The sequence below is a fragment of the Choloepus didactylus genome, chromosome 11 (assembly GCF_015220235.1).
Source record: "Choloepus didactylus isolate mChoDid1 chromosome 11, mChoDid1.pri, whole genome shotgun sequence".
NCBI lineage: Eukaryota > Metazoa > Chordata > Mammalia > Pilosa > Megalonychidae > Choloepus > Choloepus didactylus.
Window position 1 is genome coordinate 90,151,390 of NC_051317.1, and position 27,565 is coordinate 90,178,954.

General features: G+C 34.2%; 1 protein-coding gene across 11 annotated transcripts in view; it reads left to right on the top strand.

Moving 5' to 3' along the window:
- The window catches only part of RNF180 (ring finger protein 180), a 298,146-nt gene that overhangs the window by 221,071 nt on the left and 49,510 nt on the right, over positions 1 to 27,565 (top strand). For 9 of the 11 annotated variants that reach the window (XR_005210988.1, XM_037799402.1, XM_037799401.1 and 6 more), the window contains one exon: positions 17,895 to 18,020. Coding sequence is in view for 10 of the 11 variants with exons in the window: in XM_037799402.1 (XP_037655330.1) it covers positions 17,895 to 18,020 (126 nt within the window). In the remaining variant the exon portion in view is untranslated. Of the gene's footprint in view, positions 1 to 17,894; positions 18,021 to 18,380; positions 18,626 to 23,024; positions 23,087 to 27,565 lie in introns of those variants that run through there. The other 2 variants (XM_037799403.1, XM_037799406.1) reach the window with 2 other exon arrangements.

The following is a 27,565-nucleotide window of genomic DNA, read 5'->3' on the forward strand; positions in this document are numbered from 1 at the left end:
TTATTTTTATTTTATTCTCAGTTTCATTTATTTCTGCTCTAATCTTTTTTCTTTCTTTCCTTCTGCTTCCTATGGCATTAGTTTGTTGTTCTTTTTCTAATTCTTCCAGGTATGCACTTAGGTCTTGGTTTTAGCTCTTTCTACTTTTTTCATGTAGTTGTTTAGGGTTATAAATTTCCCTCTCAACACTGCCTTCACTGCATCCCATATGTTTTGATATGTTGTGTTCTTCTTGTATTCATTTGTCTCAAGATATTTACTGATTTCTGTTGCAATTTCCTCTTTGAACCCACTGATTCAGTGTTTTGTTTAACTTCTGTATATTTGTGAATTTTCTAGTTCTCCACTTGTTATTGATTTCCAGCTTCATTCCATTATGATCAAAGAAGATGCTTTATATAATTTCAATATTTTTAAATTTATTGAAACTTGTTTTGTGACCCAACATGGGGTCTATCCTGGAGAATGATCCATGAGCACTTGAAAAGAATATATATTCTACTGTTTCGGGGTACAGTTTTCTGTGTATGTCTGTTAGGTCTAGTTCATTTATCACATTATTCAAGCTCTTTTTGCTTACTGATCCTCTGTCTTAGATGTTCTAACTATTGGTTAGAGTGGTGTATTGAAGTCTCCAACTATTATTGTAGATGTGGCAAATCGCTTTTCTCCTGCTGCTTTCAGGATTCTTTATCTTTGGCATTTGACATTCTGATTAGTATGTGTCTCACTGTAGGCCTATTAGGATTTATTCTGTTGAAAGTACATTGTACTTCTTGGGCATTTACATTTATGTCTTTCATAAGAGTTGGGAAATTTAGGTCCATTATCTCCTCAAATATTCTTTCTGCCCCCTTTCATTATTTTCTCCTTCTGGGACACCCATGACACCTATGTTTGTGTGCTTCACTTTGTGCTGTCATTCACATCCCTGAGATATTGCTCAAGTTTTTCTATTCTTTTCTCTATCTGTTTACATCTCCTGTTGTATGCCTCCAGTGTATTTTTAATCTCTTTTATTCTTTCTTTCTTTCATTCTCACAATATCTGTTGTGTTTCTTTTTATATTTTCAAATTCTTATTTATGCTCATCCAGTGTCTTCATAATATCATTTATCTCCCCCTTCATTTCCTTGAATTGATTTAGGAGATGTGTTTGAACATCTTTCATTAGTTTTTCCAAATTCCGTATCTCCTCTGAAGTTTTGGTTTGTTTCCTTGACTAGACCATATCTTCCCATTCCATGTGGTATAGCTTAGTATGGCTGATGTCTAGGCATCTGATTATCTTGATGAGTTTACTCTGAAGGTCAGTTTCTTTCTCTTCCTAGGGTTTTATTGTTGACTGGCTTTGTGTTAAGGCCCTTCTTTGACACTTGGTTCAACTTATTCTAGACCTTCAGAATTGCCCATGTTTAACTGATCAGATTTTGTTCAGTTCTTTTTCCTCTAATTCTTCACCTGGATATGCAGTATTATAGTTTTTAAGATTGCATTATTTGTGCATTTGTTTCACCCCCAGAAAAAAGCTTCTTTGCCTCTGTTCCTTCTTTGGGAATCTTAATCTGTTCTGTTTGTTTTGGTTTTGCCTCAGTAGTTATTTTACACTCCTTTTGTTGCCTCTATCTGCTTTTGCCTGGAGGACAAATTCTGGGAGGGGAGTCATTCCAGTGAGGACTTTCCCAAGTCAGTATTTCCCATCAAAAACAGGGCCAGAGACCCATGAAAGGGGTGCAGACCAGCTCTCCTTGGAGAGAGCCAGGAAGGACACCAAAATCTTTTTTGATAACTCTCTGAAGCTGTACTTTTCTGGTCTGCACAGCAAATAGTGCCCTTCAGTAAACTCTTCCTCACAGCCCTAAGGAGGCACTGTATCTTTCAATGCCCACCATCTCTGCCCCTGTCAGGGAGGGTTGAAATAATGGCTGTGGCCTGGCCAGGGTGGATTGAAACAGTAGTTCAGAACTGGAACCCAGCAATCCAAATTTGGTAATCAACAGCCATGATCAATGCTCAGCCATGCCCCCTTGTTCTTCGGGAAGAAAATTTTTATGTCCTTTTCTGCTGCAGCAGTTAGCCAAGGACAGACCCCAAGGCAGCCTCCCTTGAGAGTGGGAGGTGAATGCTGTGATCTGCTGTGGAGCCAGCTACTCAAAGTTCTTTACCTCATCTCAGCCTGTTCTCCCTGCTCTTACCTGGACATGCTGTGCAGGGTTTGTCTGGTCCCTGGAGTCCCAGAACAGTTGTTTCAGACAGTTTCTGCTTGTTTCCTAGCTGTTTTGGAGGAAGTGTGAGTCCTGGAGCTCCCTACTTCACCATCTTCTCCTGAAGTCCCCTTCCACATGAATTCTCCAAAGAAGACTGTCAGAATATTGAATGGGATTGCATTGAATCTGTAAATCTCTTTGGGTACTGTTGAAATTTTAACAATATTAAGTCTTCTAATCCATGAGATGATGGAATATCCTTTCCATTTATTTAGGTATTTTATTTCTCTCAGTAATATTTTGTAGTTTTGTCTGTAAAAGTTCTTTACATTGTTAGTTAAATTTATTACTAAATGTGTGTATTTTAGGTACTAAAAGAATTTATTTCCCCTTTCGATTGTTCATTGCTACTGTATAGAAATGCCACTGATTTTTGGGTGAGGATCTTGTATCAAATAAGTTGGATAATTAAAGTATTAGATCTAGTAGCTTTCTTATAGATTATTCAGGATATTCTATATATAGAATCATATCATCTGTGGATATGGATAATTTTACTCCTTTTCCCATTTGGATGACTTCTATTTCTTTTCTTCCCTAATTGCTCTGGCTAGAATTCCCAGTGCATTGTTGAATAGCAGTGGAGAAAGCAAGCATACTTATCTTTTTCTTTATCTTAAGGGAAAAAGCTTTCAGTCCTTCACCATTGAGTATGATGTTATTTTGGTTTCTTTCATATATTCTATTTATAACATTGAGGAAGTTCCTTCTATACTTAGTTTTCTTAAATTTTTTGATACATAAATGGTGCTGCATTTTGTCAGAGGCCTTTTCTGGTTCAATTGAGATGATCATGAGTTTTGTTTTTCCCATCATCCTATGAATGTCATTTATTACATAGATTGATTTTCATATGTTGAACCAACCTTGCATTCTTGATTTTCATATATTGAACCACCCTTGCATTCCTGGGACAAAACCAAACTGGGAATTGTGTATAATCCATTTATTCAGCTGTTGGATTCAATTTTCTAGTATTTTGTTGATAATTTTTGCAACATAAGGGATATTGGTCTGTAATTATCTTTTCTTGTGATATCTTCATCTGACCTCATAGAAAAAAGGTAGAACGTCTTCTCTCCTCTTCAGTTTTTTGGAAGAATTTGAGTAGGATTGACGTTAATTCTCCTAGGAATGTTTGGTAAAATTCACCAGTGAAGCCATCAGATCTGATGGCTTTGTTGGGAGATATGTGATTACGGATTCATTTTCTTTACCTGTTATTGGTTTATTGATATTTTCTATTTATTCTTTTCATCTGTGTTATCTAATTTATTGGCATATAGTTGTTCAAAGGATCCTCTTATACTTTTTATTTCTCAAAGTAGGTAATATTGTTCCCCTTTTCATTTCTGATGTCAGTTCTTTGAGTCATCTTTAATTTTTCCAGCTAAAAGTTCATTGATTTTATTAATGTTTTCAAAGAACCAAGTTTTGGATTCATTAATTCTATGTATTTTTTTATCCTCTATTTCATTTTTCTCAGGTCTAATTTTTATTATCTCCTTCCTTGTGCTTACTTTAGATTTAATTTGGTCTTCATTTTCTTGTTCCCATAGGTGTGAGTTAGGTTGCTTATTTGAGATCTTCTGTTTTTGTAATGTAAACATTACAGCTACAAATTTCCTTCTAAGCACTGCTTTGCTACATTTCATAAGTTTTGGTAAGTTGTGTTCATTTTTATTCATTTCAAGATATCGTCTAATTTCCTTTTTGTTTGCTGCTTTGGTCTATGGAGTATATGGTTTAATTTCCAAATATTTATGAATTCTTCCACTTCACCTATATCATTAATTCTGTCATCATTCTGTTGTCATAGATGATGCTTTGTATCATTTCTTCCTAAATTTGTATTTATTTATTTTATTAGAGAAGTTGTAGGTTTATAAAAAAAATCATGCAGAAAATACAGAATTCCTCTCCTGTTATTAATATATTGCATAAGAGTGGTACTTTGTTATGATTAATGAATGAATACTGTTATAATTGTACTATTAACTCTAGTCCATGATTTACATTACATTTTACAATACAAATAGGAAACTCTAATGTAAATCAGTTTGGCAGTTCCTATTTACATGATTTACATTAGAGTTTCCTATTTGTATTGTAAAGTCCTACAGCTTTTTAAAAAATATTTCTCCTAGTATACATACAACCTAAAATTTTACCCCTTTTGAACATATTCAAATATATAATTCAGTGCAGTTAATTACGTTCACAAAGTTCTGCTACCATAACTACCATTCATTTCCAAAACTGTACCATCACCCCAAATAGAAACAGTACAATTTAAGCATTAGATTTCCATTCCCTCTACCACCTCAGCCCCAGGTTGTCTACACTGTGGTTTTTGACTCTATGAATTTGTTTATTCTTCTGTTTCATATCATTGAGATCATTACAATATTTTTCCTTTGTGTCTGGCTTATTTCACTTAACCTGATGTTTTCAAGGTTCATACATGTGTTCGCATGTATCAGAACTTCATTCATTTTTACAGCTGAATAATATTGTGGTGTATGTGTATACTCATTTTTTATCCATTCATTTCTTGATGGACCTTGGGTCATTTCCATTTTTGGAAATTGTGAATAATGCTGCTGTGAACGTCAGTGTACAAATATCTGTTTGAGACCCTACTTTAAATTCTTGTGGGTATATACCTAAATGGGATTGCTGGGTCATATGGTTATTCTATACTCAACTTTTCAGGAACTGCCAAACTGTCTTCAACAGCAGCTGCACCATTTTGTATTCCCACCCACAATGATTGGATGTTCCTATGTCCTCCCCATACTCTCTCCAGTACTGACAATTTCTATGTTTTAAATAAGAGCCAATCTACTGCATGTGAAATGAAATCTCATTCTGGTTTTTATTTGAATTTCCCTGTTAACTTAGAATGTTGACCTTCTTTTCATGTGATTTTGTCCATTTGTATGTCTACTTTGGAGAGGTATCTATTCAAATCTTTTGCTTATATTTTAATTGGGTTGTTTGCATTTTTGTTGTTCAGTTGTAAGATTTCTTTATGTATTCTGGATATTAAACCCTTATTGGACATGGGTTTTCCACATATATTCTCCCATTCTTCAGGTTTTCTTTTTACTGTCATGATAAAGCCCTTTGATGCACAAAACATTTTAAGTTTGTTGAGGTCCCAATTCTCTTTCCTTTTGTTACTTATGCTTTGGGTGTTAAGTCTAAGAAACCATGTAAAGCCTAACACAAGGTCCTGAAGATGCTTTCCTACATTTTCTTTAAGGAATTTTGTAGTTCTGCTCTTATATGTAGGTCTTTGATCCATTTCATATACGGTTTTCGTATATGATATGAGGTAGAGGTCCACCTTTATTCTTTCGCAAATGGAGATCCAGTTTTCCCAATACTATTAGTTGAAGAGACTATTCATTCCCAATTGAGTGTCTTGGAACCCTTGTCAAAAATCAGTTGGCCATAGGTGTGGCCATAGAAAGTTATTTCTGAACTTTCAATTTGATGCCATTGGTCTGTATATCTGTCCTTGTGCCAGTACCTTGCAGTTTTCATTATGGTGGCTTTGTAATAAGTTTTAAGATAAGGATGTGTGAGAACTCCAAATTTGTTCTTGTTTTCAAATATGGCTTAGGCTATTTGAAGTCTCTTGCCCTTCCATATAAACTTGATGATTAGCTTTTCTATTTCTGCAAAGACTGTTGGAGTTTTGATTAGGATAGTGTTGAATCTGTAAATCACTTTGATAAAATTGACATCTTAAGAATATTTAGTCTTATCATCCAAAAACATAGATTGTCTTATTTATTTAGGTCTTCTTTGATTTCTTTTAGCAATGTTATATAAGTTTTCTTATTAATTGTTATGTAATTGTTATGTTAATTTCTTATTTCTTGTTATGTAGTTTTCTTATATAAGTCCTTTGCATCTTTGGTTAGATTTATTCCTAGATATTTGATTCTTTCAGTTGCTATCATAAATGGGATTTTTTTCTTGATTTCCTCTTCAGATTGATTGTTCATTACACTGCTAATTTTTGAGTGTTGATCTTTTACCCTTCCACAATTCTGAATAAGTTTATTAGTTTCAGTAGCTTTCTTGTGGATTTTTCAGGATTTTCTGCAAATAGGGAAAGTTCCAGTTTGGATGCCTTTTATTTCTTTTTCTTGCCTGATTGTTCTTGTTAGAACTTCCAGTACAATGCTGAATAACAGTGGTTGACAGTGTTCCCCTTTGTCTGTTAATGTTATGTGTTACATTAATTGTCTTTTACTGATCCCCCCTTCCATACTGGTATAAATCCCACTTGATCATAGTGTATAATTCTTTTAATGTTCTGTTGGATTAAGTTTGCTAGTGTTTTGCTTAGGATTTTTGCATCTATATATTTAGGATGTTGCCCTATACTTTTCTTTTCTTGTGGTAACTTTATCTGGCTTTGGTATTAGGTTGAAGTTGACTCATATAATGTGTTAGGTCATGTTCCCTCCTCCTAAATATCCTGGAAGTATTTGAGCCAGATTGTTGATTCTTCTAGTAATGTTTGGTACAATTTACCAGTGATGCCTTCTGGCCCTGGAGTTTTCTTTGGGGGGGCTTGCAGGTTATAATTACTTATTCAGTCTCTTTACTAGTTATTGATCATTGATCTGTTGAGATCTTTTATTACTTCTTGAGGCATTGTAGGTTGCTTATGAATATCTATGAATTTGTCCATTTCCTTTAGGTTATCTAATTGTTGCCATACAGTTGTTTATCATATCCTCTTATAATCTTTTTATCTATGGGTTCAGTGTAATGTTTCCCATTTCATTTTTCATTTTAGCTATTCATGTCCTCTGTTTTTTTCTGTCTGTTGAGCTGAAAGTTTTTTTAATTTATTGATCTTTCTAGAACCAACATTTGGTTTTGTTGATTCTCTCTATTGTTTTGCTATTCTCTATTTCATTTACATCCACTCTAATCTTTATTTCCTTTCTTCTGTTTGATTTGGGTTTTGTTTGCTCTTTTTCTAAATCCTCCAGTTGTAAGGTTAGGTCTCTGATTTGAGAACTTTCTTCTTTTTTAATGTAGACATTTAAGGCTATAAATTTCCCTCTCAGCACTGCCTTTTCTGCATCCCATGAGTTTTGTTATGATATATTTTCATTTTTATTTTCCTAAACATATTTCCTAATTTCCCTTTTAGTTTCTTCTTTGACCTGTTGGTTAAGAGTGCATTTTTTAATTTCCACATAAGTTTAAATTTTCCATTTCTCCTTTTATTGATTGCTAGCTTCATTCCATTGTGTCAGATACCTTGTATGTTTTCAACATTTTTAAATTTATTGAGACTTGTTTTGTGACTAACATTGGTCTATCCTGAAGAATGATCCATGTTTACTAGAGAAGAATACTGTTGGTTGAAGTGTTCTACATATATCTCATATATATTGTGTCTATATCTATGTTCCAGTTTGCTAAAGCTGCCATTATGCAAAACACCAGAAATGGGTTGACTTTTATAAAGGGGGTTTATTTGGTTACACAGTTACAGTCTTAAGGCCAGAAAGTGTCCAAGGTAAGGCATCAACAATCGGGTACCTTCACTGAAGGATGGCCAATGGCATCCAGAAAACCTTTGATAGCTGGGATGGCACATGGCTGACATCTGCTCCAGAGTTCTGATCTCAAAATGGCTTTCTCCAAAATGTCAGTGTCAGCTTCCAATGGCCATCTTCAAAATGCCTCTCAGCTGCAGCTCCTCTTCAAAATGTCACTCTTGTTTGCTCTCCAAAATGTCACTCTTAACTGCTCTGCATCTAGACCTGTGTGGCTCTTTTTAAAGTACTCCAGTGATCCAATAAAGACCATTCCTGAATGGGTGAGGCAACACCTCCATAGAAATAATTCAATGAAAGGTCTCACCCACAGTTGATTGAGTTACATCTCCATGGAAACACTGAACCAATAGGTCCCAACCTAATCAACATGAATATGTCTGCCCCCACAAGGTTGCATCAAAGAACATGGAGTTTTGGGGGGACATAATACAACCAAACCAGCACAATATATATGCCTTATTTTGGTGTATGATATGGTTAAGGATAAAATACTTATTTTTCCTAGTCCTTGTTCATGTATCTCAGAACCATTTGTTTTGAATAATCCATTCTTCCCATGCTGATTGAATTGTCTGCCTTTAAAAAATAACTAAAATGTGTGTGTGTTTCTTGGCAGCTGTTCTTTTCTACTCATCTTTATATATTGTCCTATAGCATTACTTCCCTCATATTATCATTCTAGCTTGTAGGGTTTAATAACTCACAAATGAATTAAATTTATAAGTTAACTTGTGGGTAACTGACTTTTTAATAAAATGAGTATTCAGATTATAGTATAATAGCTCTCAAAAAAGTTCTATCATTTCCTTTATAAAGACTGTATATTTCTTGTTAACTTTATGCCTATATATTTTTGTTGTTGCATAGGAAACAATATATTTTCTCTGTTCTGGTTTAAGCTGGTTTTGTTGATATATTGGGAAGCTTACCTTCCCAATTTTAACTACTAAATAGCTTATAGAATATAAACACTTCTATAACCAATCACTTGGTTAACCTTGAAAGTTATATATTAAATGAATGAATTAATGACCTCAGTCACCTGACAGATCAGTGTGATGGAAGCTCTTCACCAGGTGGTTACATCCAGGAAGATGGGATTCCCTTCCCCATTGCCCCTTCTCCAGTCCAGGGTTACGTTTTCACCCCAGGAGGGCAGGCAGGCTGCCAGTACCTGTTATCCACCTCAGGTCCATGTTACTGTCTAGTGCGGCTGCGAGGACTGGGGCTCCTCTCCCCATCATCTCTGCCCAAGACACAGCAAAACAAGAATACTAGTTCTAATCTCTCCCAGTCCAGTTTGTTCATATGGCAAAGGTTCTAAGCCAGATAGCAAAGCCAACATATTTGTGATGGGAGTGCTAGTCAAAAAGGAGAGCTAGAAAGAGCAAAAAAATATTCAAAGAAATAATGGCTGAAAAAATCAGAGATTTAGTGAAAAACAGTATAAAAGCTCAATGAAATCTAAGTAGGACTAAAATCAAAGAGATACAAACTCAAGCATGTCATAGTGAAAACTTGAAAGATAAAACATCTCAGAAGTAGACAGAAAAATGACTTATCTTGCCAGAGGGAACCCCAATAAGATATTAGCTGACTTTTCATCTGAAACAACAGAGGTCAGAAGGCAATGGGATGAAATATTCAGTACTGAAAGAAAAAACTGTCAACCAAGAAAGTTACATCTAGCAAAAGTATCTTTTGAAAATGAAGGTGGAATAAAGACATTCCTAAATAATCAAATACCAAAAGAATATATTGCTAGCAAACTCACTTACTAGAAATGCAAAAGGAAGTTTGTCAGGCTGAAAGTGGCACTACATAGTTATTTGATCCTTTCCCTAGTCCCCCCCAAAAAGAGTGCCAGCAGTAGGAATTCTGTAGGCAGTTATGAAAGAGTATAATTGCATTTTCTCCTTTTCTTCCTTTAACTGATTTATTAAGCAGTTTCAGAAAACAATATGACTATAACTATATTGTTAGGCATAGAAAATAGAGAAATGTAATACATTTGACAGTAAAAGCTTAAAGTGGGTGGAAACAAAGCTATACTGGAGTAAGAATATGACACCAGATGGTAACTTGAGTCCACAGGAAGCAATTAATTGAACCAGAAATTGCCAATAAGAAAGTTAATATAACAAATTCCATTAAAAATGTCCTTGCTCTTCATTATTCTCTACACTTACTTAAGAGATATAAAATTATACAAAGGTACACTTATAACAACATGTTAGGTTTGTAACATGTATAGACATAATATGTGTAATAGTAGCAAAAAAAGCAGAGAAGGGCATAGAGCTCTATAGGAATAAGGTTTTTATGTCTCAGTGGAGTTAAGTTAGTGTAATTCTGAAGTCTGCTTCTGATTCAATGTATATTGTATATCATAGACCAGTCACTAAGAAAATCACTTTAAAAATAATTTAGCAATCATTAAAAGAATTAAAATGTTACATCTGAAAATATTCACTTAATTCAAGAGAAGGCAGTAAAGGAGAAACAGGAACAAAAAACCATAGCACATATACAAAACAAAACTTAAAATGGTAGTACAATTCCAGCCATGTCAATAATGACATTAAATATGAATGGATTAAACAATCCAGGGAAATACAGAGATTGTCAAAGTAGATTGGAAAATCAGTATCCAACTATGTACTCTCTGTAGGAGACATACTATACTTTCAAAGATACAAATAAGTTGAAAGCAAAAAGATGGAAAAGAATATATCAGGCCAATAGCAACCCTTGAGAGTTGGAATAGTTATATGAATATCAGACAAATTCAATTTTGAAACAAAAAATTTACTAGAGACTTAAGGACATTAATGATAAGACGATGAATCCATTAGGAAGATATACTACCAATTACAAACTTAAATGCACCTAATGACTGAGTCCCAAAATACATGAAGCAAAAACGAACAGAGTTGAAGGGAGAAATAGACAATTCAGCAATAACAGTTGGAGATTTCAATACTGTACTTTCAATAATGGAACACAAATGAAAGTGAACAAGAAGGGTTGAACAACACCATAAACAAACAAGACTTAAAATACATCTGTAGAATATGCCACCCAATGACATCAGAATACATATTCTTCTCAAGCACAAATAAAACATTTTCCAGGATATATGTTAGGCCATAATACAAGCCTCAATAGATTTAAAGGATTGAGATCATTAAAAATATGTTCCCTGACAACAATGGAACTAAGTTAGAAATAATGACATAAGGAAATTTGAGAAATTCACATATAACTGGCAATTAGGCAGCATACTCATCAATAATCAATGGGTCAAAAAAGACAAGGAAATTTTGAAAATACATGGAGAAGAATGAAAATGAAAACACAATATACCCCAAATTTTTAAGATGCAGCTAATGCAGTGCTCTAAAGCAATGCTTAGAGGGAAATTTATTATTGTAAATGCCTATGTTAAAAAAGAATAAAGATCTCAGATCAGTAACTTAACTTTCCTCCTTTAGAAATCAAAAATGAAAAGCAACCTAAACCCAAAGCAAGCAGAAGGAACAAAATTATAAAAATAAAAGAGAAATAAAGGAAATAGAGACTAGAAAAGCAATTTTAAAACTCATCAAAACTGAAAGTTGGGTCTTTCCAAACATCAACAAAATTGGCAAAACTCTGGCTAGCAAGGATACAGAGTACATGGTCAACTACAAAAATCAATTATAATTTTATACTCTAGCAATGAATAGTCCAAAATTGAAATTAAGGCAAAAATTAATTTATAATAGCATCAAATAACTACAATAGTTAGGAATAAATTTTTGAAAATAAATAGAAGACATATACTTAATACAACAAAATCTTGTTGAAAAATTAAAGAACTAAATAAATGGAAAGATAGCCTTTGTTCATGGATCCAGAGATTTAGTACTGTTAAAATGGCAGTTCTCTCCAACTCAGTCTACAAATTCAATGTAATCCCTATCCAAATCCCAACTGCCTTTCTTTTGCAAAACCTGACAAGCTGATCCTAAAATTCACGTAACAATCCAAGGGACCTAGAGTAGCCAAAACAATCTTGAAAAAGAACAAAGTTGGAAGAGTCACACTTCCTAGTATCAATACTGCAATAATAAAGACAGTGTGGTAAAGGCATAAGATAGATATATAGATCAGTGGCATAGAGTTGAATATCTAGAAATAAACTACTCATCTTTTTTTTTAACAAGGGTGCCAAGACAATTCAATAGGGAAAGAATAGTCTTTTCAACAAATGGTCCTGAGACAACTTGATATCCACATGCAAAAGAATGAAGTTGTACCCTTACATCACACTATATACCATAAATTAATTCAAAATGGATCAAAGACCTACATTTAAAAGCTAAAGCTATAAAACTCTTAGAAGAAAACGTAAGTGTAAATCTTTGTGACCTTGGATTAGGCAATGGTTTCTTAGATGTATCACCTAAAACACTTAGAAATATAAAATAGATAAATTGGACTTCATCAACATTGAAAACTTTTGTGCTTTAAAGGACACTATCAAGAAAGTGAAAAGGCAACCATAAAATAAAAGAAAATATTTGCAAATCATTTATCTTTGACAAGACTCTAGTATCCAGAATATATTAAAAAAAAAAAAAAACTACCACTCAATAATAAAAGATAATCCAGTTGTAAAATGCACAAAGGACTGGAATAGACGTTTCTCCACAGAAGATATGCATATTGTCAATAAACACAATAAAAGATGCTCAACATAATTCGTCATTACAGAAATGCAAACCAAAACCACAAGATGCCTTCTTCATACCCAGTAAGATGGTGACAATAAATAAGAGAGACAATAGCAAGTGTTGCCAAAGATGTGGAGAAATTGGAGCCCTTATATATTGCTGGTGGAAATGAAAACTGATACAGCTGCTTTGGAAAACAGTTAAGATAAGTTTTGGACACAGCAGACTCAGGGCCTTCCTGTGTGTCCCAAATAAACTAGAGTCCTCTTTGTCTCTGGGACAGAGAAGAACCCCAATTTGTGCAGCGCTTGGAGGAAGATCCTGGGATAAGTGAGACCTATCCCACTGATAACTGACAGTCTGACCACATCCTTTCAGACCAGGAGCTCTCATTAAAGCACACTAACATTAGACCTTTCCGGGGAGGCACCACCTGCTGCACAACAGGATCTGCAGGTCACTTTCATCTTCATCATCAGGCCAAGGAAGAGAAAAGCCCATAACTTACAAGCGTTATATGGAGTAGGGGTTATCTAGGTGAGGGAGATAAGAATTAGTCAGCTAAGGAAATTATGGTTTTGTGAAGAAAGACTTTTATCTTTTCTGTCTGAGATTGATTTTCTGACTTCAGCCTTCTGACCAAGCCCTCCACTTCACCTGTGGTGGACAAGCTCTGGATGACCCCCCAAAGGCAATCCTACCATAGATCCAGAGTCTACTGTTCAGGGATCCCAACCCATAGTCACATGGAAGATGACAGTGTCTCAGGTTTTGCAAGGGAGCTGCAAGGTCAGTGCAACCTACCTCCACACACTGTGAAATCTCTCACACCTCTCACCCTTTCCTCCCACCTGATTCAGAAAGTATCCAAACTTCAGCAAGAAAAATACCCACCCTTGTTTGTTATTTTCCTCTCTCTAGCCACCTCCCCCTCACTGCATTTTGAGTCCTCCTCATTCTTGGGCCTCTACAGAGTAGAACTTGATACACTAGTGAACTCCATTGGAAAAAGAAAAGGAAATGGCTTTTACTCCACCTAGTCTATAGGAGTTTCTAAGTAAGGAAATGACATTTAAACTAATCTAGGATTTCAAGCACGTAGCTGTCCTCTGATATTCACTGGGGATATTTTGGCCGTCATGATAATTGGAGGGTATTATTGGTATCTAGTCAGTGGGAGCAGGGATGACAGATATCCTGCAATGTTTGGGCAAATCTCACACAATGAAGAATTATGCTATATTCTCTCTGATTTCTAATGCCCTGCTGGGCTTTATCCAGGACACAGCTCATCTGCAAGAATGTCTCACTTCCTTTTTTTATCCACTTTGACAGTATATAATTTATCTTGGTCTAATTGTCCATATTCCTATTAAGGTCATTTCACACTTTCTCTTGTGTTATACATGTAAGTCTACTCTTTTAATTTTTGTCTTCATTGTAGTTTTTGTTCTTGCTCTTTCATTTTCCTGTTTATCTTGTACAAAATAGTCTCTGCTTTCCTCTGAAATCCAAACTCATTCTTTATTAATAGTACCAATGTCATGATGTATTCTAAATAATCACGCTTGAACTTTAATACATGGAGATAAATATCATTTTTATTAAAAAAGAAATAGTAAAATAAGCATAATATTTAGAGCAGTGTGTCTCAAACTTTTGTCACTTTTGTACCATATTCACAATTTTTACCTTATCTATGTACTACCTGAATTATTTTTTACTTTAAGGTTTTCTTTATACCAACCCACTATTTTCTTTACACAGCTATTTTAGCCTTGTCCTTAGCAATACATTGTGAATTTGATATGATAGCTTGTATATTTCTTCTAATATAGCTTATAATAAATAGATAACTGAAAAGTTTAAGTATGTTCTTTCAGTTTCACCCAAAATCATCTTATATATTGTTAGTTCTATATATACCAATTTTTTAAAAACACTGATTTACACATGTGGAGAATTGTCTCCAGAAAAGCCTAAAAACAGAAATACTTAAAAACTTTCTTGAGGAGGCAGGGTTACAATCCAAGGAACCCCAAGGATCTCTGGCAACCAGCACCAGAATGGTGCTGACTTTGGGGAGAAAGCATCGTCTTACTGATGCCTTGATTTTGGACTTATCCTAGCCTTAGGACCAGGTTTCTCAGAAGCAAAGCAGAAGAGGGAGCCTACCCTCACCAGCCGGCCCAGGGCTCCCTTTCTCCACTTTGTATTTGGCTTGGAGAAACCCTTACAGAGATACATAGAGCACCAGGCCTAACTAAAAAGTGAGGTGCCTGCTCCCTGCAGTTAAGAGCACAAAAAGATGTACAGTGGACTGAAACAAGCAGTGAATATCCCAAACTAAGCAACTAATTTAATTCCTTCTCTCTTGGAAGATATCAGTTTATACTCCATTCTCATTCAGATACACTGGCCCAGACCCTGATCAAGATGGAGGAGTGAGAAGCTTCAGTACTCTGTTCTCCCACAGAAGCTTTAAATAACCAGCAAGAACTGGCATAAACATTCTTTTCAAAGCTCCAGAAAATAGTTAAAGGATTGCAGAAATAGGGTAAGCACAAAATCAAGAAAAACGCCACTTAAAAGTGGTAGGATCTCCTGACACCCTGGCTGCCCTATCCCATCACCAGCTTGGAGCAGAGCTGGCCATGGTCTCAGTGCAGATCCATGGTTCTGGATCCAGAGGCAGCAGAGTAACCCTCACGCACACAATGGAAGAAGGTATGTCTGGCCCAATCTGACTGATGGTGGCCTGAGGATCTTGCCATCCCAGAAGTTGCCCTGCATGTAGAAGGTGGCTCACAGAGCTCTGCTGTGGGAGAGCAGTCAAGTGACTACCTGGGGCATGGGATTCCTAGCTTTAGGGCATACAGTACAGTGCCTGCGACCGTGAGGAAACTAGGGAAGAGGGGGTATTCATATCCACGCAAATGGGAGAATTCCTAGGGCCAGACACACATGCTTAAGAGAAAGATGTATGCCTAGAAAGGATCATTGAGGCACCTATGCTTTGGCCTGGAGCTATTTATAAACTCATTATATGGATAAGTCCTGAAGGAAAGCACTTACACAGGTCATGTTTTCTCTTTCTCTCTTTATTATTTTTATTATTTTTGTTAGCTTTTGGCATTCAAGGAAAGCTCTGTCATAACATTAGCTGGGTACAACTTAAGGAACAGGTGCCTCAGAGTCTAAATTCCAGTAATAGCACATTGAAATAGCTAAATGTCCAGGTTTCAACAAAATATACAAAGAAACAGAAGGTGATGTCCCAGGCAAAGAAGATTAAAGCATTAGAAACCATCAGTGAGGAGGACCAGACCTGTTACATGCTATACAAAGAGTTTTTTTTTTTAAATCATTTCATTGTGCTCAAAGAGTTAAAGGAAAACATGGACAGAGAACTAAAGGAAATCAGGAAAATGATTGATGAGCACAAAGGGAATATCAATGGAGAAACAGAAATTATGAAAAGGAAACAAATAGAGCTGAAGACCACAATCACAAAAATGTAAAATTCCCTAGAAGAGTTTAACCAGATTGAAGAAAGAATCAGTGTACTTAAAGATAAGACAATTGAAATCATCCAGTCTGAGGATGAGAAAAGAGGAAAGGATGAAGAAAAGGAAGGAGAGCCTGAGCAACCTGTGGGAAACCATCAAATATACCAATACATGCATTTTGGGAGTCCCAGAAGGAGAAAAATGATAGAAAGGGACAGAGAGAATATTAAGAGAAATAATGACTGAAAACTTCCCAAATTTAATGAAAGACATGAATATATACATCCAAGATGCACAGCAAACTCCAAACCCAAATAGATCCACACCGTGCCATGTTATAATCAAACTGTCAAATGCCAAAGACAGAGAATTCAGAAAGCCATGTGAGAGAAGAAACTTGTCACATACAGGAAACCCTCAATAAGATTAAGTGCCAATTTCTCATTGGAAATCATGGAGGCAAGATGGCAGTAAGAAGACATATTTAAAGTGCTTAAAGCAAACCAATGAAACCATCTTTCAAAAAATGAGGGAGGGATTTAGACATTCCCTGATAAACAAAAGCTGAGGAATTCATCAGCTCTAGACCAACCCTAAAGGAAATGCCAAAGGTAGTACTGCAGGTTAAAAGGAGAGGACACTAGACAATTGACTAAATCCACATGAAAAAGTAAAGGTCTTTGGTTAAGATGATGACATGGGTAAATATAAATACCAGTATTATTACATTTTTTATATGGAACCCCACTTTCTACTTCTTACAGGATCTAAAATGCAAATGCATAAAATGTAATGATAAATCAATGATTTCAGACTCATAGTGTATAAATATGTAATTTGTGATAAGAACTACACAAAGGTGGTGGGGACAGAGGAATACAGGAACATAGTATATATGCTATTGAAATTTAGTGTCACCCAAGCAAGATTGTTATAGATTTAGGTTGTTAAATTTAACCCCTATAATAACCACAGAGAAAATATTAGAGAATATGCACACTAATAGAGACAGACAAACAGTTTACTAGGAGTGGCAGGCAGGGGCAATGGGAGAATTAATGCAAAGTAAGTGTAGAGTTTTTGTTTGGGGTGAAGGGAAACTTTTGTAATGAATGGTGATGAGGGTACTCCAATACTGTAAATGTGATTAATCCCACTGAATGGTATGCTTGGTAGGGTTTGGTGTGGGAAGATTTGTGTTGTATGTATGTTTCCACAATTTAAAAAAAAGAAAGATAAACTGAAGAAATAATGACAGTTAAACAAATGAAACTGGATGGTATCTAAGAATGGAGAAGAAAAGGTCAAAGGGGCATTATCAACAAAGGACATTAAGGAAAACTTAGAACATAGAATGGAAGCTTTACATTAATTTTAAATTTCTCAAACGTGGTAACTGAACTTAAGGTGATTACATAAAGTAATCCTGTTCGTAGGAAATGTACATGGAAGTGTCATGTTCAAAGAGTGTGATGTTTGCAACATGCTTTCAACAGTTCAGAAGAGAGACAGAGGGAGGGAGGGAGCACAAAGGTGGCGAAGTGTTAAAATTGGTAGATCTTAGCATCTGGGGGGATGGGGGTATGTTTGAGTTCTCTGTATGGGGTTTGTATTGTTTTTAAAACTGTCCTGCAAGTTTACTGTAGCCACTTTCATTAACAATCTTAGCTAGATCTTCTGGGTAACTTGCTACAGCTTCTACATGAGCACTTGCGGCTTTTCTTTGCACTTTACATTATGGAGACCACTTTTTTTCCTAAAGCCTCATGAACCACACTATTTTGTTTTGCTTTATTTTAGAACTGAACAATGCCACAAAAAAGTCCTTTACTAAAGAATATTTGAAAATAAAACAAAGCTTTCAGAAATCGAACTCTGCAAAATGGCCCCTACCAAGCTGCAGAAAAGCATTCCATCTTTTTGGAGGTAAGGAAACTAACGTTAAAAAAAAAAAAACAAACCTGGTTAAAAAAAGTCTCTTCCTAAAGCTGTTTTTTTCTCCTGCCTTAGAACATTGGTACAATATTATTTATGTATTGACCAATTTCAAATAAGGATTTTGCTAAGTATGTCCTTGCTGAAAGCTACAGGTATACATACAAAGAAAATACTGTACACTAAGAGCAAATTTGAGAGAAATTCTTGATTAAATTGACTTTGCCTTGCTGTCAATAATGTTTAATATGTATGTAATGAAAATTAATGTCAAAAGGATCAGATTGGACAAAGCTATTTTTGACAGAAGCGTTAGTATAATGAATAAATATCTGAATAATTCATTATCAGATACTACGGCTCCAGTCATCATCTCGACATTCAAGGAAGGAAGAAGGGGAAAAGAAAGGCCATGCCAGTTAACCTGTCCCTAGTGATCAACAAATCTTTCCCAGAATTCCCCGTATTAGTTTTCTCCTTTAATTTCAATGGCAAAAACTGGATCACACAGCCATCCTAGCTGCAAGATTGGCCAGGAAAACAAGGAACTGGATTGTTGTGATTGGCTTAGATCCTTTGGTCTGGCACAACACTAATAACACCTGATTCTTTCAATACAAGAGTTAGAGTCAAAATAATCACTGTGTTTAGGTTAGTAATTATTACTTTTTACACCCGGTTTCCCTTCTCAACACACACACACAAATACACACACACAAATAACTCCCCTCTCCTTGATTCTTATGTTTTACATACTAAATAAGTATTCAGCTAATACATACCAAATATGGCTGTCCTGGTGTAGAAATATTGAGATCCTTCCATGTCGACTGATAAATAGAACAATAACTGTATTGAGTGGTAAATTTATCTAAATTCTAACATAAACTCATTACTAAAACATAATTATCATAAGATGTCATGGCAAGCACTGATAAATGGCCTTCCTGACATAGTGACATTTAAAAAACTTCTGCAGCACTGACAATTTATCTTTGTCAGGGCAGGTAGTATGGGAGAATATTTTTAAAATATTCTGAGCTTTAAGAAAATCAGCAGTTCATCATTATTCTATAATTATGTAATTAATACTGCTCCTAAACAGCTTAACTTTTACTATGATTTTGTTAATTTGTTGTAACTCTTGCAGCTAGTATTGGGTATACAGGGTTTTGATATATATAAGTTCAAAAATTTATAATGAGATGTTAAAAGCATACACCCCAAATGAAGAAACAATAAAATTTAAATGCTATTAGTTTATTAGTTATTTTAAATATAAACAGGGACTTTATGAATCTGTGGGAGAACAAAAATAGAAATTACATTAATAGTGGAATGTAGCCTGTAATATCTTCTGGTGTGGTGCAAATATCACAAAAGCCTGAAATGCTTTTTGAAACTGTGTTAGAATAGGAATAAAGTAAAGCAAATGATTTGTCTCTTGGTAATTGAAAAAGCTTGATTATATCAGTAAAAACCATATGTAGTGTATTATCATTAGTGATATAAATATTGGGTGCAAACGGTGCCCCAAACTATAATTAAAGTTAAAAGTACTAAATTCTTAATGTATTTCATCATAATGGCAATCAAGTGCTGTTAACTCATGGTTCCAATAAAGAAAATTTATGATATTAAATGAAGAAGAAAATTTTAAAAATTCCATGAATCAGTTTAACACATTAAAGCATTTGCAATAAGAGTATTTTCTTGGGGGAAAAAATATCACAGGATTAATAAAGCAAACTAAAACCTTTAAAATTGCCAGAATTACTAAAACTATCTTCTGTATAATTTAAAATAATCAAGCATTTTCAAGTATAAGTGATATTAAATAAGTTTCAAAAATAGCAATTCCAGTTTGAGCAGTTTAATGCAATCTAGTTTTTATATTCTTTTAAAACATATCTACTGAACTAAGAAAATGATGTTTCATAAAATTATAAATCAAGTCAATAAAATTCCAGTCATTATCGATGAGACTGCAATTGTCTACTTAACATAAAAATGTTTAAATATTTAGTTAATGCCAAATTTAAGCCTTTAAAGATACTTTCATAGTTTTTTCTTGATCTTATTTAACTGGAATTAACAACATCTGAAATAGCATATTAAACTATTATACCTTTCTTGTCGGTGCCCTACAAAAATGACTTCACTGAGAAATATTTACATATACGTCATACTGGATTTTGTAGAATGTTGTCTGGATTCTCAGGAGAAGATCTGGAATTGCAATAAAGATTTTTAAATGTCAAGCAAGACATTTTAAATTGTTACTAAATCACCATATTCAGTTATCTCCAGATCATGATATAAAACATCAATCAGGAAAATCACTTAAAATATTTCTTGATAAACATTGCATTTACTACTATACATCAGTAAGCACTAATGGGAATTAAATAATATATAGAGAGAGCCAGGAATTACAAATGAGTGTCATCAGTTGTATCAAGCTTTGTAATATTCAGATTGAGAGAATCTGTAAAATGGGGATATTGAACTTTAAGATAATTTTTAGATATTGACTTTAAAATGATAGTCTAGCAAATTAACTTTACAAAAAATGTTTTGGTTATTACAGTTGAAGTATTTGACATTATTGAATATATAAAACTAAACAATGGAAACCTTACAAAAGAATTGCAAAAGATACATAGATATGATGACATATGATATATGACATATGATATATCACTTGAAAATAAGGCAAAATAAAGTACAAATTCCAAGAAGGCAGTGAGATTTTTAAACAAATTTGAAGTGAATATTTTGAAAATCCATTTGTTGTTTTGGGGGATAAAAGTGAAAAATTTATTAATTTTTAAATTTTTTCAAGTTTTGAACCTTGAACTTGGCCAAATGATGTGTACAAAGCTCTGATGAAGTGAATAACATTTAAAAACTAAGCCAACTAATTAAAAAGGATAACCCAATGAAAAAATTGTATGATTTAGTTGATAAAAAATGTACTGAATATGTACAAAATTTCAGATAATATTATGGGAAATTTTTGCTATAATTGCTATTATTTCAATAAAAGCTCAGAGAGAGACTTTTTGCTTGAATAGAAAATGGCTGTACATATACCTGTGAATGCCACACCCATATATGAGATAGACTTCTAGGACTGTGGATATATATTTAAAGTACTTCGTATAATCAGTCAGTCTTTACTTACATATACTCTGACATACCATACTTTTATTGACATTTTGATGCTATAGCTTTTAAGTTTATTTTAAAGGCTCTGACTGATTAAGTATACTACTCTTAAACCACATAAAGTGTTTACAGAAAGGAAAAGGTTCTGATATTTGCATCTGAATGCAGATAACGTTTTCTTTCCGAAATACAGCATTGATAATGTATTTGCCCATTTTAAAGAAAATGCTAGTAGACAAAAATTGAGAGTATGGATTAAATAAATATTAAAATATTTCACTTAATGTTTAAATATGAGATTTTGCCACTTTTTAAAGAATCTAAAATTAAAATAAATGGATAGAAATGTAGAGCACTGAGAAAATTGAAATAATATGGTGCGGAGGACCAGAGAGAAAGGAATAGATATTGAATACAGGTGAAGAAGATCAAATAGAAGATCTAACAAATTTACAGTTTATTTACAAAGATGAAAAACAAAATAGTGAAAAAGAACTGACATCAAAACTAAATTCAAGAAAACTTTATGGAAATAAAAGAAGATCTGAAAATACAAGTTTAAAAAGACTTTCCATCAACTTGAGAAAATTTACCTGGATAAGTCAGTTTTTAGACATGTTAAGTAAAATAGAGCCCTAGGTGGAAGATTTAGCCAGAAATGTCTACTTAAGACATATCCAAGTTACTGGGTCTTTACGCAAAATGACCAAATCTGTTAAAAAAAAAATGTAGACATCAGACTTCTCAATATCAATACATAAAGCAAGATAAGAGTGGGGCAATATTTTTTAGAAGCTCAAGGAAAGAAAGCTTAACTAAAGATTTTACATCTATCCAAGCTATCTTTTAAGTATCAAGCTATGGAAAATCAATTCCAGTGATGCATTAAATTTAAAGATTATTTAATTCTAGTCCCTGCCTGAGGAATCTACTAGAAGACAAACTTTACCCAAACAAGAGAAGATTAAGGAAAAATGCTGCATTAGCTTAGTGGAAGTCCTGTTCTGATAATTCTTACAGTGAAGAATTCTGTTCCTCAATAGCCCAGGCTTTCCCAAGGAAATTTTTATCTCATGTTATATCATTTTAAATCCCATGGAATACTTTGGGATGTAAGGTTCCAGGATTATTCAAATTTATCTGCTGCTGGATACAAAGAAACCATTTGCCTAGAAAAGCCCCAGTATGTTTAATGGTTTAAAGGATCTAGGAAAACTAGAATCAAGGAGAACATTTAAATTCAAGCTAATAAAGGTCTTAGGCTAGTGTCAATAGGGAAAAAAAAAAAAAAGAATGAAGAATGGATTTGAGAGACATTTCAAGGAAATAAATCTGTTTGACTGGTGATAGATATAGGCCCAGGGACCATATTTTCAAAACAAAACCTGAGACATGAGTTGTCAGTAGGGGTTATTTGGAAGTCAGGACATAACAATCTGTGTAAAGAGAGTCACCTCAAACTTTTCCTTCTCATGTACTCCCAATAATTCATCTAAACCAAATGAAAGTTATCATTGGATTTACTGCTTAGAGTAGGGATGAGAAAGCAAAATCATGTTCTATAATTTTTAAAATTTCTTTTGTGTTATGAAACATTTGATACATGCAAAATAATAAACATGATGTATATAATAAAGCATGTTGATAAATGTACTCATCACCCAACTTAGTAAATATATTAGCAGTATTGAAGCATCCTGAGTACTTCTTTGCTTACCTTTGCTTCCCCTCAATACTGTATTTTTCACTTCTTTAAACTTTATCATGTACATATGTATCCCTAATCCATATTATTTAAGTTTGCTTGTTTTTGAATTTTTGCAGTGGTAACAATTATGCATTCTCTTTGCCAATCAACATCAGGTTTCTTGTTTTCATTCATTTTGGTAAGTGTAACCACATTCATTTATTATTACTGCCCCATTATACTTCATTAAGTGAATGTGCCGCAATTTATCCATTCTCCTGTTAATGAACAAATTAAGTTGTCTAGTTTTTAGTATTAAAAATGATGCTGCTATGAATATTCTTTTCATGGCTCCTGGAACATAAAGAGTTCCTCAAGAGTAAATGTCTAGTAGAATAATTTTTGGGTCATAGTTTACGTAAAGCACATCTTTAACTTGACTACCTAAACCAAACTGTTTTCCAAACTGTCTATATTTTATTTGTCACCACCTTTTGTATCAGATTTTCTATTTTCAGTCTTTTTGATTTTTCCAATCTTATAAGTATAAAATAGTATTTCACTGGGATTTTAATTCCATTACTCTGATTACTAATGGGATTGATCATAAATTTATATTTTTATTGGCCATTGAGTTCTTTTCCTGTATAAAATGTCGGTTCATGGCTTTTGTCCATTTTTCTATTGATTGTATTTTTCCTCTTGATTTTGTATTGCTTCTATTATTTTAAAAAAATTTATTGTAATAACCAATGTTGAGAACAAAATTTCCCATTTTAACCACAGTCAAGTTTATAATGCATTATATTAATTATATTCAAGATATTGTGCTGTCATCACCAACATATTACCCCTCCTTTTTCATCATCTCAAACAGAAACAACTAACCCATTAAACTGTAAATCCCTCTTTCCACTCCACTATCCCCACCCCTGGTAACCTATAAACCACTATCTGTCTGTATGAACTTGGCTTCTTCTAGGTATTTCATATAAGTGAGATCATACAATATTTGTCTTTTTGTGTCTGGCTTATTTCACTCAACATGATGTCTTCAAGGTTCATCCCTGTTGTAGCAAGGATCAGGACTTCATTCTTTTTCATGATGGAATAATATTCCATTGCACATGTATACCCCATTTTCTTTATACAGTCATCTGTTGATAGAAACTTGAGTTGCTTCTCCATTTTAACTACTGTGAATAATACTGTTATGAACATTGGGTGTACAAATATCTTTTCAAGTGCCAGCTTTCATCTTTTGAATGTATACCAAAAAATGGGGTTGCCAAGTCATATGATAATACTATTTTCAATTTTCTGAGAAACTGCCAAAATGATTTCCACAGTAGCTACACATTCTATAGTGCCACCAGCAATATATGAGAGTTCCTATTTTTCCACATCCTCACCAACATATTATTTTGTTTTTTAAATAGTAGCCATGCTAGTGGGTATAATGTGGTATCTTGTGGTTTTGATTTGCATTTCCCTAGTGGCTGATGATATCAAGCATCTTTTCATGTGCTTATTGGCCATATGTATATCTTTAGAGAAAAGTCTTCAAGTCCTTCACCCATTTTTTTAATTGGGTTGTCCTTTTGTTGTTGACTTGCAGCTGTTCCTTATATATCCTGGATATTAAACCCTTATCAGATACATGGTTCACGAATACTTTCTCCCCTTCTGTAGGTTGTCTTTTCATTTTCTTGATAGTGTTCTTTGATGCACAGAAGTTCTTAATTTTGACAAAGTCCATTTTATCTCTTTTTCTTTTTTATCATGCTTTTGGTGTCATACCTAAGAAGTCATTACCAAAGCCAAGGTTATTATGATACCCCACTGTGTCTTCTAGTTTTTTTTTTCCTTTTAAATTTAGATCCTTGCTCCATTTAGAGTTAATTTTTGTATATGATATGCAGTAGAAGTCTAACTTCATTCTTTTGCAAGTGGATATCCAGTTTTCCCAGCACCATTTATTGAAGACAGCATTCTTGCCCCATCTAACATATTAGGCACTGTGCCATTCCCCCAGAATGCCATGTTCTTTTATGAAATCTTGTGGGGGGGCATATGTATTTAGTCTGGAACCTTTGGATTGGGTTGTTTCCATGGAGATGTGACTCACCCAACTGTAGGTGATCACTCCAGCTGGATTATTTCCATAAAGGTGCAGCCCCACCCATTCAGCATGGGTCTTAATTAAATCACTGGAGCCCTATAAGCATTCAGACAGAAGGAGCTTGGTACTACAGTCAAGAGAGACATTTTGGAGATGGCCATTGAAAGCAGACTTTTGTTGACACTTGGCTCCAGAGAAGCTAAGAGAGGACAGAATGCCCCAAGAGCAACATTTTGACAAAGGCACAGCAAAGAGAGGAGCTGGAACAAAACCTGGGATCAGTAGCTGCTAGCCACGTGCCTTTCCAGCTAACAGAGATTTTCCAGACGCCATTGGCCTTCCTTCAGTGAAGGTATATGCATGTTGAAGCCTTAATTTGGACATTTTCATGGCTTTCAGACTGTAAATTTGTAGCCAAATAAACCCCCTTTATAAAAGCCAATCCATTTCTGGTGTTTTGCATAATGGCAGCGTTAGCAAACCAGAACAGGCACCCTTGTCAAACAGCAGTTGGCCATAGATGTGTTGGTTTATTTCTGAACTCTGAATTCTATTCCATTGGTTTATATGCCTTTCTTTATGCCAGTGCCACACTGTTTTGATTACTGTGGTTTTGCAGTAAATTTTGAAATTAGGAAATGTGAGACCTCCAACTTTGTTTTTTCTTTGCAACATTGATTTGGTTACTGTGAATGGAATTGTTTTTTAATTTCCATTTCAGAATATTCTTTGATGGTTTATAGAAACACAAGTGAATTTTGCTTATAATCTTGTAGCCTTTGCTGAATTCATATATCATACCTAATAGTTTTCTCATGGATTCTTTGGGATCTTCTATATAAAGATCATCTGCAAATAGAGAAAGTTTTACTTTCTCCTTTCTTATTTGAATGCCTTTTATTTCTTTTTCTTGCATAATTGTCCTGCAAGGACCTCTAGTACAATATTGAATAGCAGTGGTAAAAATAGGCATCCTGGTCTGTTCCTGATCTCAGAGGGAAGGCTTTCAGTCCTTCACCATTGAATGTAATATTAATTGTAGCTTTTTTATATACAGGCATACCTCATATTACTCTGCTTTGTTTTACTGCACTTTGCAGACAGTGCATTTTTTACAAATTGAAGATTTGTATTGAGCAGCCCTGTACTGAGCAAGTCTCTTGGCACCATTTTTCCAACAGCATGTTCTCACTTTGTGCTTTTGCCCCATATTTTAATTAAGGTATGTACATTGTTTACTTTTTTCAGATTTAATGGTTTTGCGCACTTAATTGAAAACAGTATAGTGCAAACATAACTTTTATATGTACTAGGAAACCAAAAAATTTGTGTGACTTGCTTTATTGCAATATTCACTTTATTGCAGAACCCACAATATCTCCAAGGTATGCCTGTATGTCTTCTATTATGTTGAGGAAGTTACCTTCTTCTCCTAATTTTCTGAGTGTTTTATCATGAAACGGTGTTGGATTTTGTCAAAGGACTTTTCTGCATCAAATGAGATGACCATGTGACTTTTTCCCTTCACTCTGTTAATGTGGTGTATTACATAATTTGATTTTCCTATGTTGAACCTCTCATATTCCTGGGATAAATCCCACTTGGTTATGCTGTATAATTCCTTCAATATACTATTGGATTCAATTTGCTAGAATTTATTGAGGAATTTTGCATCTACATGCATAAGGTAAATTGGTCTGTAGTTTTCTTTTCTTGTGAGATCTTTACATGGCTTTGGTCTTAGGGTAATGTTGGCTTCATAAAATGAGTTAGGAAGAGTTACTCCTGTTAGTTTTTAGGAAAAGTTTAAGAAGGGTTGGTGTTAATTCTTTGAATGTTTGGTAAAATTCACTGATGAGGTTGTCTGGTCCTGGACATTTCTCTATGGGGAGTTTTTTGATTACTGATTCAATTACTTTACTTGTTATAGGTCTGTTGAGATAGTCTATGTCTACTTAAGTCAGTTTAGGTAAGTGTGTGTTCCTAGGAATTTCTTCATTTTATCTAGATTATCTAATTTGTTAGCATATAAATGTACATTGTATTCTCATACCCTCCTTTTTTTTCTTTTTTAATGCAATTTTATTGAGATATATTCACATACGATAAAATTATCCAAAGTGTACTGTCAGTTGTTCACAGTATCATATAGTTGTACATTCATCATCACAATTTTTTGAACATTTTCCTTACTCCAAAAAATAAAACTAAATGTAAAAAAGAAACACCCAAAACAACTCATACTCCTTTTCCTCCCTATTATTCATTTACTTTTTGTTCCCCTTTTTTCTACTCATCTGTCCATACACTGGATGAAGGGAGTGTGAGCCACAAGGTTTTCACAGTCACACGGTCACACAGTATAAGCTATACAATTATATGATCATCTTCAAGAATCAAGGATGCTGGATTGCAGTTTAAAGTTTCAGGCATTTCCTTCTAGCTATTCTAATTCTCTAAAAACTAAAAAGGAATATCTATATAACACATAAGAATAACCTCCAGAATGACCTCTCGACTCTAGGCAAAAGCTCTCAGCCACTGAAACTTTCTTTC